At 32.4% G+C, this 14,925-nt stretch overlaps 2 protein-coding genes across 2 annotated transcripts; one reads left to right on the top strand and one right to left on the bottom strand.

The window, feature by feature from the left end:
* Positions 1 to 3,619: 3,619 nt before the first annotated feature.
* Positions 3,620 to 4,243, bottom strand: LOC142619629 (uncharacterized). Its single transcript, XM_075792813.1, has 2 exons — positions 4,108 to 4,243; positions 3,620 to 4,020 (listed from the first exon to the last, which is right to left on the bottom strand). Exons 1-2 carry the CDS (start codon positions 4,158 to 4,160, stop codon positions 3,645 to 3,647), a joined length of 429 nt encoding a protein of 142 aa, XP_075648928.1. The 5' UTR covers positions 4,161 to 4,243; the 3' UTR covers positions 3,620 to 3,644.
* A 1,459-nt stretch (positions 4,244 to 5,702) lies between these two features.
* On the top strand, positions 5,703 to 6,280 carry LOC142619627 (uncharacterized). The gene is made up of 2 exons (XM_075792798.1): positions 5,703 to 5,790; positions 5,878 to 6,280. The coding sequence occupies exons 1-2, from the start codon at positions 5,738 to 5,740 to the stop codon at positions 6,257 to 6,259; spliced, it is 435 nt and encodes a 144-aa protein (XP_075648913.1). The 5' UTR covers positions 5,703 to 5,737; the 3' UTR covers positions 6,260 to 6,280.
* The last annotated feature ends 8,645 nt before the right edge of the window (positions 6,281 to 14,925 follow it).

Here is a 14,925-nt window from a genome sequence, read left to right on the forward strand (position 1 = left end):
CCCTTTCCATGTAAAGGCTCTATTGACTAGGGTTAATCGTGGGTCACAAGTTACTATTATTTGAAATGTGCTTGGAAACCACGTAAGCCATGTCATTGCCACGTGGTGTATTTGGCTCCGTCGACCTCAGTGTCCGTCCGGGGGGCTATCCGTCCTTTTCAGGCAATCCGTTCTCCTTGGATCATCCCGTACATTGGAGGTGACCGGTCCTAATAGATTATCCATTCGCCTTTTAGGGGTTTTGTCGTCGCATGTCTTTATCTGTCGTCCTATTGATGCTTCCTATCGCAAGTCTTTGTAAATTCTGACCGTCTTCTTTGCTTCTACCCTCTTCAATTGGATCATTGGGCTTCAGTGTGGACAAGTTTTTTGTGCTAAAAAAGAGGCAAAAGAGGCTACTTTTCCGGTTCTCCCTACTTTGTAATTAATTGGAAACAAAAATTTTGAAGAACAAGGTACAACAACCACTTTTGGTACAGGGCACAAGCAATAGAAACTTGAAACATGTTTTATGTTATTTAATAAAACTAATATTATTTATGGGGCGGTTTTTCTTTAGATATTTCTTTTAATTTTCTATTTTCTAAGTGAAAAGAGTGCTAATCAAGATACAAAGTGTCCAAGTTTTTTGTCTTAGTTGTTTGTAGAACTTTGTTGGATTGCATATATTAATTAGTGCCCAGATTTTATTGACTTTGTCATATGGATACTCTTAACACTCTTAACGTAATAATTGTTTTGTTATTAGTGATAATTGTGATGAGTATTATGTGTTTGTGGGAATAATTATTTTTTTATCACACTCATAGGTTTTTTATTGTAACTGAAAAATATAATAATCTCAAATTATAATAGATGCAAATTGTTTACATTTACCCAGGGACGAAGCTACTCTTTGACCAGGGGGCCATGGCACCCCTGGATTTTGGGGGAAAATTTTTCTATAAGTATAGGTATAGGTATATTTAATATTAATGTTCAATTAGCCCAAAAAATTAATCTTAGAGCTATGTTATGATCAGGGCCCTCACAACACCCCATATATATGTTGTTTGCTATCTCATATGAGAAGATAAATTCATAGATGAAGATGAGAGAAAATAATTTCTCATTGAATGAATAAGGAAAGTGCAGCTCTGCTTTTATATACAAGAAACAGAGCACTTGAATGAAACAAAATAATTTCTCATTTGGAACGCCAGGAACAGGTTCTGCTTTGAGGAAAAACAGTCCCGGCCAAAGGACATTCTTCAGGGTGCGTCCACTCTCTTACAGGAACAGAGACCTGGCTGAACCATGACAAGCAAATGAAAAAAGCTACGTGACCAGCCAATTGTTTGTAATGTTTCTTTTTTACTATTATACGGATACATAACCCATTGGTCAAATGGGGTGGGCCTGTAATATTTTGGTCTTGTATACTCTCAGATGGTGTTTTGCAAACCCTTTAATCAATAAATTCTATCTTCACAGTCAAAAAAAAAAAAAAAACAAGCTTTTTAATTTTAACACAAACCAAGTTCAGGTACTGCACTTTTTGGGTTCTCAATATCAAAACTAGCCTAAATTTTCTCCCATAATGACTAAAATATTGCAATTATATATATATATATATATATGTATGTAAATATATATTTATTTATTAAAGCCCAAACTTTGCCCCCCCAAACCTTCGGCTCTGGTTCCGTCCCTGCATTTACCCAAAAAATACACTTATACTTGTTTGCCTCCACTATTTTACATAATTATTCATAATTGAGATAAAAATATTCACATTTTAAAACATGAAAATAGTTGTAAAAAAGATTATAAGAATATCATTGCCCCTTAGCAATACAATGTCCTTAACAAGACAAATAAAGTACACTAGAAGAGATTGAGCTCCGAGCCATGCAATTGTATTTTTAATAGTTGAAACTGAAAGTTGAAAATTTTACTTTTAATCTTTTAACTTTTTAAATGAATTCTTAAATTAGTTTTCAAAAGAAATCTTAACCCTTAAATCAATTTTTTTATAACTTTAATTTGTTTTTAATCATGTGTGGTAATTACACGTTACAATACACAGGATAAAAAACCCAATAGAACTATCCAGCAGGTCAAAAAACTAACATGAACTATCAGGTGGTCCCGAGCTGAGAAATACACGCTATCGATAAAAGATTCAAAGAAAAACGTGTCTCTCGGTCTCACATATCAAAAGTCAAATCTGCCTTTGAATAAGAAAAATAAAACACAAAAACAAAGCCTAGAAGTAATTTTCAGAAAATTCGATTTCGAATAGTTGTATAATCAAGATTGCTAAAAATGCTAAAAAGCTCATTTAACAATCAAACATAGAAAATTTATATTTTATATCTAATATTATCCTTACAAATTTTTTTAAAGAGTTAACAAAATATAAAAATGACAATCAATAATATTTAAATTATATATATAAGAATTATATTATACATTCTATTATATATCTTTAAGTGTATCCATGCATATGCGTGAGGTTACAAGCTAGTGAGTATAATTGATAGGCTTCAACTATTTTATAAATCTTTCTGACTTTTTCCATAATCTCGTTTAGGGTTTTTTTTTTTAATACCATTTTGTTAAGAAGAGAATTAGCTAAGCTAAGCTTCTTTTAAATTTTGTCAACCATAAAAACCTTTCCAAATTTTGTCAATCATTCAAATTAGCAAATAAAATCCAATTTTGCCTCAAAAAAAAAAAATCCAATTTGTCTCAACTAATTCCATGCACATAACAACCGAAAAGAAATTCATAGTTTCAAATAAAAATTGAATAAATTCATAGTTCCGAAAATACTAAAGAAATCTGAGCAACACATTCAATAAAACGACAAGTTCTTACAACTTACGACAATTCAGAGTTGACTCAATTTATTGGGAGTCTGATAGAGAGAGATATTCTAATATTCATGGTATCAAAACATGATCGGACCGGCTGATTCTCAATTGAATTGGTCTAATTGGCCGGTCCAATCGGAATTTTTAAAATTGTGGGGCATTGATTGACAGTCAAAGATACGTTAACATAGATATCCAGATCTTTTTTGTGAATTGTCAAAAAAAAAATATCAAAAAATAAATAAAAAAGTTGTTATCAAAAAAATAAATAAATAAGTTCAATAAAAAAAGTTGTTAAAAAAAAATCCATAAAAATATTTTCTTTTGTGGTTGTGCTTATTTAAATTACTTCAATTAGGATCAGATAAACCTGTCTTGATTAAATATTTAGAACTGGAATTTGGTATATAATAAATTGGCAAATTAAATAAACTCGCATAGTGAAATTACACATCTACTACATTCAGACACAGAATTACAAGAGAACACAACATGGGAAAAAAAATAATTGCAAAGCCTAAACAGCACCAAATACTAAAGTATGGTAGTCTGAAAACACTAATAAGACATAAAAACTTTTATTGTCTAAAAAATAAAAATAAAAACATTAATAAGACCCACAAACTTTTATTCTCTATAAAATAAAAATAATAAGACCTCAACGTGAAAAGTAGTAAATACTAAGCAGTAGACTTCACCGTTCATGACTTAACATGCAAAGTTCATTTTCTATGTTGGGTGATTGGGTTGTCTACTCGTCCATATGTAGTAAAAAAGGAACAAGTATTAATTGAATAAAAAAGCTACAAAGGCAGGCAGTGAAGTTTGAGTCATGGCAATCTCGCCGTTATTGATATCATCATCGACGGCCACATCGATACCGACTTCTCTAGAGATTTGGCTGCCCATTGTATCGTCCTCATCATCATCCCCGGTGACATTGTGATGGACTTCAGTAGCAATTTGGCCGCTGGTGGTATGGCCCCCAGTATCACCCTGGACGACGTTGACACGGCCAGTATTATGGGCATGGCCACCAACTCTAGTATTACGCCTACAGCAACACTTGAGTTTGTGAAGCACAATAAAAAGCATAACACTAGCAGTCAGTAGGTAGACCAATTTCCCGGCCACGTCGAGATGAAATGACAGTTCCACTTCCCTGGTTTTACAAAAGAAAAAATTGAATCAAACCCACAAAAACACAAACATATATAATTGGGAATAATCATAGCTATTGTTTGTTTACCTGATGGGAAGCTGAGGGAAGTCTGGAAACGGCTTGACTGTCAAGCGTCCCATGCCTGTCAAACGGCTTGGCTGATTGTTATGTGTATATAGGGGAGAGAGTTGATGCTTGGTGAGAAAAGAGAGACAGAAGAGAGGGTATGGGTTGCAGTGTGTGAGAAAACATATAGTGAATGGTCCCAATTTATAAGTGGCATCGAGCAGAAACGGACGAAGATATTTTAAAATATGGTTTTAAAACCATATTAGATATAAAATATATTTTAAAATATGGTTTTAAAACCATATTAGATATAAAATTTTATTTATCTAACCCAATTTTATTCATCAACCCAAGATATAAAATTATATACCATTAATGGTATGTGAATCAATATATTAGATATAAAATATATTTTAAAATACAGGAAAATCTGAGCAATTAAAAAATAATAATAATAAAGACCAAAAATCACATAAGCCGACTTATCAAAAAAAAAAAAAAAAGAAGAAGAAAAAAATGTGAAACGGTCAACGTCAAGGTGCAGAATAGATTCTCTGAGTCTCCCCAACTTAGCGCTCTGATTGTCTGAAAACACTGAAGACTGACCCAAACCCTCGTGACGTTCGTAAGCAAAATAACTTTTTCAATTTTTCATTTTGGCCCTTTCCTAAATATCACTTTCACTTCTCTCACTAGTACTACTAACACTTCTTCACTCACTCACTCGTATCCATAACATCTTTACAGACTCAGAGTCCGTTTAGATAGAACTTATTTTGTTGAAATTGAAAATTGAAAACTGAAAACACTGTAGTAAAATAATTTTTAAATGTGTAAATAGTACTGTGAGACCCATTTTTAATAAAAAAATTGCTGAAAAATAAAATTTATAGGACCCATAAATAGTGCATTTGTGCACTATTCATAGCTGAAAAGTCCATACTTACGGCTGGGTTAAAAAAAAAAAAAAAAAGGGAAAACGCGGACGTGGACGCAGAGAAATGCTATCCAAACGCCCTCTCACTTCCCACTATTACTATTATGTGATAAGTCGGCTTATGTGATTTTTGGTCTTTATTATTATTATTTTTTTAATTGCTCAGATTTTCCTGTCCACAGAATGTCCTTCTCTCCATAAGACAATCAGAGCGCTAAGTTGGGGAGACTCAGCGAATCTCTTCTGCACCTTGACGTTGACCGTTTCACATTTTTTTTCTTTTTTCTTTTTTCTTTTTTGATAAGTCGGCTTATGTGATTTTTGGTCTTTATTTTTTTTTTTTTAATTGCTCAGATTTTCCTGTATTTTAAAATATATTTTATATCTAATATATTGATTCACATACCATTAATGGTATATAATTTTATATCTTGGGTTGATGAATAAAATTGGGTTAGATGAATAAAATTTTATATCTAATATGGTTTTAAAACCATATTTTAAAATATATTTTATATCTAATATGGTTTTAAAACCATATTTTAAAATATCTTCGTCCGTTTCTGCTCGATGCCACTTATAAATTGGGACCATTCACTATATGTTTTCTCACACACTGCAACCCATACCCTCTCTTCTGTCTCTCTTTTCTCACCAAGCATCAACTCTCTCCCCTATATACACAACAATCAGCCAAGCCGTTTGACAGGCATGGGACGCTTGACAGTCAAGCCGTTTCCAGACTTCCCTCAGCTTCCCATCAGGTAAACAAACAATAGCTATGATTATTCCCAATTATATATGTTTGTGTTTTTGTGGTTTTGATTCAATTTTTTCTTTTGTAAAACCAGGGAAGTGGAACTGTCATTTCATCTCGACGTGGCCGGGAAATTGGTCTACCTACTGTGTGCTACTGTTATGCTTTTTATTGTGCTTCACAAACTCAAGTGTTGCTGTAGGCGTAATACTAGAGTTGGTGGCCATGCCCATAATACTGGCCGTGTCAACGTCGTCCAGGGTGATACTGGGGGCCATACCACCAGCGGCCAAATTGCTACTGAAGTCCATCACAATGTCACCGGGGATGATGATGAGGACGATACAATGGGCAGCCAAATCTCTAGAGAAGTCGGTATCGATGTGGCCGTCGATGATGATGATGATATCAATAACGGCGAGATTGCCATGACTCAAACTTCACTGCCTGCCTTTGTAGCTTTTTTATTCAATTAATACTTGTTCCTTTTTTACTACATATGGACGAGTAGACAACCCAATCACCCAACATAGAAAATGAACTTTGCATGTTAAGTCATGAACGGTGAAGTCTACTGCTTAGTATTTACTACATTTCAAGTTGTGGCCTTATTATTTTTATTTTATAGAGAATAAAAGTTTGTGGGTATTATTAATGTTTTTATTTTCATTTTTTAGATAATAAAAGTTTGTATGTCTTATTAGTGTTTTCAGACTACCATACTTTAGTATTTAGTGCTGTTTAGGCTCTGAAAAACAAATTATTTTTGTATAGTTGATTATAGGTTATGAAGGTACGTAACCAAAGTAAAACATACAAATCCAACATCACAAACCTTGACTTTTTCATAATTTCGTTTAGGCTCATAACTATGTCAGTAGAAAGAAAATGTGATTACATAGAAATAAAACTTCGACCTCTACGATCACTTTGACTTTTTGATTCATCCCAGCCATTCAATTGATTTGATCTAATGGCTCAGAAATTACACCTGATCATTTGCGAAAAAAAAAAAGTCCAATAACACGTATGAGTGTAGAAAGGAAACTTCCACCACAGCAGGAATGGAGCTTCTTCCTTTTTTTTTTGGGTAATCGAATCATTCCCATCCAATCAGAACACAAAAGGGAAATAACACAAGTGGAAGGGGCAGGAAGGGAGCATATTAAATATACGATAAACAAACAACTTTACCAATAAAAAAAATAATTTGATAGCGATTAATTTTATAAAATAAAACAACACTCAGTGACTCACATAGTAATACTTCATTAGTTAAATTGTCAAACCCTTACATATCTCATTAACTTAAACTCGTTAATTAGTTACTTCATGAACTTATTATTTTCCTATATATAATAAAATCATGAGGTGCTAATCAATTAAACTACAAAGCTCCTAGCACACACTTAAGTAAGGTTTAGCAAGTCATATGCAATGCACGTGTTAATAACACATATTAATCATCCTTAGTTGCAGCCTTTTTTTCTGTTCTTTTTTTGAGAATAAAGATAAGCAAATTTTATTGATAAACTAAATTATTTTAGAATACATCATCCAAATCTAGTGGAAGATCTTATATCCACACATTAAGATCTGCAAATTAAACTGTTCTTCTAGCAAATGAATGAGCTGGCTGATTACCCCTTTTAATAGGCCTAAAACTCCAGTTTTGTAGTGTACTTGACAAATGACAAATTTCTAGTATAACATGACCAAACCTGGTCTAATAAGAAGGTCTCTAGTGATTGATAGCATTAATAACCCTCTAGCTTTATCCTTCATATTTCACTTGATACATAACTGTTTTTACAAAGCTCATTGCTTGCTTCCACTAATTCCACATATTGTAGTAGCTGAATCTTCTAACTAAGGTGCTGCGATGACACAACTAAAAAAGCTAGTCTTGAACTATCACACCAATGACAGTTAATGACAAGTTAGAAAAAAATTTACTTTCACGTTTTAATTTTTTTTTTCAATTCCCTTCTTCTTTATATTGAATTAAAAAAAAAAAAAAAAAAAAACACTCATGCTATAACTTCTCATCCATAGATTTAGGTACTACCTTATATCTTTATTTTTTCTAAACTACAACCCAATTGCCCAAAAAAAAAAAATCAATAGATGTGATTAAAAAGAAAAAAATCAGTAAATGTCTTCTCTTCCCCTCCTTTATTTCACTTTGAGGCATAAGTAGAGGTAATTTTCTTAATACTCAATCTTTTTTATATTTTCTTCCTTATATGTTTGTATGTCTGTCTTTAGTTGTTCAAAATTGAAATACTCTTTTACACTAGAATTTGTGTATATTTCTAATGGTCATTTTGTATATAGAAATACAAAAAAAGGGCACACTTTTACGTATTATGTTTCCTTTTATTTTTATGAATTGCCCTTAGTATTTAATTTTATTATAATAAAAGATTGACTATAGCTACTGTTCTGTTTATTACCCGCTATAAGGAGGAGAGGAGCATGAAAGCTTGGGCATAGGTCGTCCCATTCCAATTTGTTGATGAATTTAGAAGACGGGGGCTTAGCGTAGAAGCTAATTAAGCTGCACAATTTATTAGAAAGAGAAGGAGAGAGGTATTTGAGAATTTAAAAATAAAGTAATTAAAGCGAGATTGTAGTAGTTTTAGGTAGCATTGGGCAAAGATTATTTTTGTTAGCTTATTTTACTATTTAATTTATTTTTGCTATTATTTATGGGTCTTATTACATTTTTTGGTATTATTTATAAGTCTTACTGTATTATTTCAGCTAAGTTTTATATTTACCTACTATACTTTCAGCAAAAAAATTTCAATTTTAATAAAATAAGCAAATTTCAAAAGAGTGTAGCACATCAAAATAAAAACAAGATTCAGTTGCACAGTCAGCACAACTAAAAATAATTGACAAGTAAAAAAATCATCGAAGCCGACTTGATTCATCCCAGCCATACATTTACGCACCTCGTGATTTACGAAAAGAAAAAAAATCATCCAAGCCGTTCATTTACTTCAACAGATTAGAAAAATGGATTGGCCTTGTGTCAAAGTGTCTAGTCCATTCAGCTAAAAAACAAGTGTCCAGTCCGCGTCTCAAACACGTATGAGTGTAGAAATTAAGGAAACTTCCACCACAGCAGGAATGGAGCCCTTTTTTTTTTTTTTTTTTTGTGGTAATCGAATCATTCCCATCGATTAAAAACACAAATGGGAAATAACACAAGGGGAAGGGAGCAGGAAGGGAGTATATTAAGTATGCGATCATTAACAATGTAAACAAACAACTATACCAATAAATAAAAAAAATTTGATAACGATTAATTTTATAAGATAAAAAAATAAATAAAACAACACTCAGTGACTCACATAGTAATACTTCATTAGTTAATTTGTCAAACCCTTACACATCTCATTAGCTTAAACTTGTTAAGGAGTTACTTCATTAACTTACTTATTATTTTTCTATATATAATAAAATCATGAGGTGCTAATCAATTAAACTACAAGACTCCTAGCACACACTTAAATAACGTTTGGCAAGTCATATGCAAATGCACATGTTAATAACACATGTTATTCGTCCTAGTTGTAGCCTTTTTTTTCTTTTCTTTTTTTAAGAAAAAAGGTGAGCAAGTTTTATTGATAAACTAAATCATTTTGGAATATATCATCCAAATCTAGTGGAAGATCTTATATCCACACATTAAGTTCTACAAATTAAACTGTTCTTCTAGCAAATAAATGAGCTAGTTGTTTACCCCCTTTTAATAGGCCTAAAACTCCAGTTTTGTAGAGTACTTGACAAATGACAGATTTCTAGTATAACATGACCAAACTTGGTCTAATAAGAAGGTCTTTGGTGATTGATAGCGTTAATAAGAGCAATACCATCAGATTTTAAAAATTTAGCATTTACCATCTGAAAAACCAACTTTATAGCATTTGACGTCACTTTACAATACACCCTGCATCAAAACTTTTATTTTTTTACCACTTTATTTAAATATTCTTTATTTTTTTTATTCATTTTTACTCTCTCTCTCTCTCTCTCTCTCTCCTTCTGTCAAAACCCAATAGATCTAGAAGACTAGAACCTTCTCCCTCTCTCTGATCTTTTGCTCTCAAACCGGTGCTCCATGGCTGACCACCAAGTTCCATCTTTGCACAGTCACTTACCCATTCTACGGTGGTTCGACCCTTAGTCTCACCCTCTCCATCGGCCTAAAACACTTCTCACCCCTTCGAGCTCTCTCTCTAAAACTAAGCTCTCCTTCTAAACCTCCATGGTCAAAGCTTTTCAAGCTCATCACCTCCAACCACAGCACCCAACAACCTCATTCTCTGCTCTATCTCTGAATTCAAACCTGATCCGAGCCTATCTAGACTTTGATCCCTTCGATCCAAAAGAGGCAAACCCTCCCCGTTCCACCACAGAATTCAGCCAATGCCAACACCAACCACCGCACACAATCTCAACAATGGATTTGAAATGAGATTTTGAAGGTTTTTCAGTGGTTTGTTGCCGGGTTTTAGGGCTATTTTTGGTGGTGTACACAAAGGGAGTTTTAAGATTGATTTTATGGGTTTTTGAAGCTGTTTTTCTGTGTTTTTTTTTTTTTTGGTATTTTCAGGGTATTTTTAGTGAGGTTTTGGGTATTTTTCTGTGCTAATTTTCTGGTTTTTTGGTTGGGGTCTATGTGATTGTAGTGGGGTTCTTTCTAGTATTTTCTGGATTGCAGTGGTGAAAGAGTTAGCTGAGATGGTGAGAGGGAGAGGAAGAAGCTTGGGTGAGATGGTGTGACAGAGGAGAAGTGAGAGAGGAGAGAGAAGAGACTTGGGAAGGAGACAAGCACGGAAGATAGAGAGAAAAAAATTAATAAAAATGATAGCATGTTGCTACAATGCGCTCTCAAAAAAGCAAGATGACAAATTTTTTAGCATAGGACATGTTTGATGGATAAGGTTTTTGGAATTATAAATGCTAAAAATAGCATTTTAACATTTATAACATCCTTGATGAGAATGCCCAACCCCTCTAGCTTTATCCTTCATATTCCACTTGATACATAACTTTTTTTACAAAGCTCATTGCTTGCTTCCACTAATTCCACATATTGTGGTAGCTGAATCTTCTAGCTAAGGTGCGGCAATGGCACAACTAAAAAAGCTAGTCACAAACTACCACATCAATGCCAGTTAATGACAAGTTAGAGAAAAATTTACTCACGTTTTATTTTATTTTATTTTTCTCAATTCCCTTCTTCTTTATTTTGAATTTATTAAAAAAAAAAAACACTCATACTATAACTTCTCATCCATAGATTTAGGTACCACCATATATATTTATTTTTTCTAAACTGCCACCCAATTGCCCAAAAAAAAAAAATCAATAGATGTGATTTAAAAAAAAAAATCAATAAATGTCTTCTCTTCCCCTCCTTTATTTCACTTTGAGGCATAAGTAGAGGTAATTTTCTTAATACTCAATCTTTTCTATATTTTCTTCCTTACATGTTTGTATGTCTGTCTTTAGTTGTTTAAAATTGAAATACTCTTTTACACTAGAATTTGTATATATTTCAAATGGTCATTTTGTATATAGAAATACAAATAAAGAACACTCTTTTACGTGTTACCTTTCCTTTTATTTTTATGAGTTGCCATTGGTATTTGGTTTTAATTTGGTTTGGATCTCATGCAAACTCTTTAGTCTCATCCTTAATTGTTATCATTATCCTTTTTTTATATATAAAAGCTATGTATTGCCTAATATTTGTATAGGTAATATGTAGCTTTTCTTTTTCTTTTTCTTTTGCCTTAAACTTAATTTTGAGATGCATCTTCAATTTCCTCTTTCAATTTGCTTTTAGTCTTAGATTTTTTATCATTGTTGCCTTGATGTTGATGATTGGATCATGAGGCTTCAGTGTAGACAAGTTTAATTTTTGTGCTGGAAAATAGGCAAAAGAGGTTATTTCTCCCGTTCTTCCTACTTCATAATCAACTGGAAACAAATTTTTTAAAGCACAAGGTTCAACAACCACTTTTAGTGCAAGGTACAAGCAATTAAAACTTGAAACATGTTTTATGTTTTTTAATAAAATAAAGATTATTTGTGAACCAAACATCTAGCTTCTTACGTCCCTTTATTGAATTTGCAATCAAAGTACATGCAGCTAGCATCTCTTTATTGTACATGAATATGCATTTGAGAAGGAAATTGTATATACTTATTTGTTTTGTTAGTTGGTTTTTTTTTTCATGATTAAAATTGGCTAAAGTATGTATGCACTTGAAAATGTAAGGTTTTAAAAAAATTGTACATAAATTAAGATAAGTTAAAAGTTAAATGAAAAGACTCGTAGTTATGTGTTTGGCAAAAAGCCATTAGCTATTAGCTTTTTGTTTCTTGTCTTAGCTTTAATTTCAAATTCTCAAAAATTAACTATGGGATACCAAATGGTTTGCTTTTTGAGGTTACATCTCTCTCTCTCTCTCTCTCTCTCTCTCTAAGGGTCTATTTGGTTAGAAGGGTGGAAAAGTGAGAAGATAGAAAATGAGGAAGGGATAGAAAAGTGGGAGAATGGAAAAAATTTAGTTTTCTCTCAAATGTGTTTGGTGGAAGGATGGTGATGGGAAATTTAGGCCCCGGTTGATAGAATTAAAAAGTTAAACCCAAGTTGTTAATTAGATTTATTATGTATAAAACTTGTTAAAACAAACAAACATCAATATCATGTCAATATCATGCACAACGGAAAAATAAATAAGACAAGATATGATGACCTAGGAAAACCAATGAAACAAACTAGTTTCACAGTATATAAACATGGGAGGAAACCTTCTCAAAAAACAATTCACTATAGTAAAGAGAAATTTCAGATCTAGTACAAAACCTTTGTTCCTAGACTCTACAATCCCTATAGATGAACTTACAGCAGAAATTTTCTACCACTTCAGAACCTCTGAACTCTTCAATAAATGCAAGCCACCAATGATGCACGGATCCCAGTATGTGACTAACTTCTTTGCACGAATTCCAGTACGTGACTCACTCACCAACTTGAGAAAGAAGAATGTTAGCTGCAAAGTTCTTCACTTCATCAACAATAGAGATCAAAAAGCACTTGGTTACAAAACTCTAAGGTGCAAAGACGCAATAGCTTCTTTCAGAGAGAATAAGAACTTGATCACTTTTTGCATATGTTCTCCTTGTATTCTCTTATGTGACGGCCTTTAAAATAAGTCTTATATATGTCTAGGGCTGTAAGAAAAGAAACCCTACACATACATGTCAGCATAAGTCGAAAATCAGATCTAAAAATCTGAATTTCGTAATTCTTGATAAATACAACTGTCAAGCTATCTGTCGAGCCTCAATAGATAGTATCTGTTGAGCAGTTGTTGAGCTTTAATGAATCAGCATTTCTTCACTTGTTTCTTAGACAAATTTGCATGGCTTCAATACTAGACTTAAACTCTTGGTTTTTGAAATATTAAACACATCCTAGATCTACCTAATTACAAGTAAAGTACGTTTTGTCAAAGTATTAACCAATTCTATATTGACATATGTTCCTAACAAGAATCACATATGTCCTAACATATAGAAAAGTGGAGAAATAGAAAACTCATTTGTTTGTTTGAGAAAAAAAATAAGATGATGGAAAATGTAATTCAAATTAATTTACTCTCATGCCCTTACTATATAAAACTATTAAAACATTATAATTTTTAATTAGATTTCCTACAAATATATTAAATACATTTATAACTTATAAGTATTACCTCTACTTTTTTAAAAAAAATTACACATTATTTTTCATAAAAAAACCCAAACACAAATCAAAAAGTAAAATATGTAGACTAGGTTTCATAAATAAATAAAAAAACACGTTGTTCCATAAAATTTATAATAAAAAAAAAATGCATCTGCTTTCACTTTCATCCTCTGTACCCATTGAGCCAGGCTTAGAAAAAACAAAACACGTTAACAATTTGTTCCGTACCCAAATGCAATAGTAATAATGACTCACTTGATTTGGATGGCAACTTTTGAGGGTATTTGTGTAATTCAATACTTGGTTCATCTTTTCTCTCTCTTCTCAGTTTTTCTCCCAAATTGGGAGGACAAGGGGCCATTTGGTGTTCTAGTAGCGTTGTTTGTATTTTTTAAAAATACGTGTGAATGAAAATACGTGTAAAGTTGTTTAAATACTGAAAACTGTTGCTCAAAACATCTTACTAATCAGCCCCTAAATTTATGTGGGCCTAGAGTGATTTTTTTCATCCTTATTTTCTTTCCCTCTTGTTTTCTCTTCTGAACCAAATAAGGGAAAACAATATTTTCTTCCCTATTTTCCTCTGCTCATTTTCCATCCTTCTTATTTTCATCCTAACCAAACGGAGCGTAAAGATCAAACTCAGAAATGCTTGTCGTACAAAAACTTTTTTTTTCACAAAAAATCAACAACCGTTAAAATGGTCAATTATGAATGGTGGTTTATGAGTGTCAATTGTGTGCACTACTTCCAATCAATCCGTTTAATAACTGTAAATTTTGTTATGAATAAAAATTGTGTAGGGGTAGCATTAGTGCAATACTAATAAAACTATATGTTTCGCAATCGTCTAAATTTACTTATTTTGCAATGCTGAACCTATATTTTCAGTATTGTGACTATTGTCTTCCGGTTCTGAAAGGGATCGTGTGATTAGGTTGGTCTTGGTCCAACATTTTTGACATTTGTGCTGCTGTCTGGGTCCAACATTTTTAACATATGTGGTGCCATGGATACTACAAATGTGATTGCCTTACAAACTAACGTTTGGCAATCTTTATAGTAGCTGTAAAATTGGTACTACAATTTTTTGCCTTACAAACTAAGGTTGTGTTATCTTTTATAGTAAAATTGGTAGTAGCTTCTAAGACTTCCAAGTGTATGATATGGCAAGAAACAGTTGAGCAGTCTTACACCTAACCCAAAAATAAATGAATGTAAAAAATAAAAAAAATTCCAAGCCCACCTCAAAAGTAACTCTAATATCAAACTACTTGGTAGCTTGGGACAGTACCAACTTTGGAACCCTTTAAGAATTTTATTTTATTTTTTTCCAAAGTTATTATTAAATAGAGTAGTAAATAA

Source organism: Castanea sativa, chromosome 1 (genome assembly GCF_040712315.1).
Source record: "Castanea sativa cultivar Marrone di Chiusa Pesio chromosome 1, ASM4071231v1".
Taxonomy (NCBI): Eukaryota; Viridiplantae; Streptophyta; class Magnoliopsida; order Fagales; family Fagaceae; genus Castanea; species Castanea sativa.

Bases quoted from the DNA above. Each gene is read 5' to 3' on its own strand.
- LOC142619627 (XM_075792798.1), top strand. From the start codon at position 5,738: ATGGGACGCTTGACAGTCAAGCCGTTTCCAGACTTCCCTCAGCTTCCC. The intron at 5,791-5,877 runs GTAAACAAACAA...TTGTAAAACCAG, and splicing joins TTCCCTCAGCTTCCCATCAG to GGAAGTGGAACTGTCATTTC.
- LOC142619629 (XM_075792813.1), bottom strand. From the start codon at position 4,160: ATGGGACGCTTGACAGTCAAGCCGTTTCCAGACTTCCCTCAGCTTCCC. The intron at 4,021-4,107 runs GTAAACAAACAA...TTGTAAAACCAG, and splicing joins TTCCCTCAGCTTCCCATCAG to GGAAGTGGAACTGTCATTTC.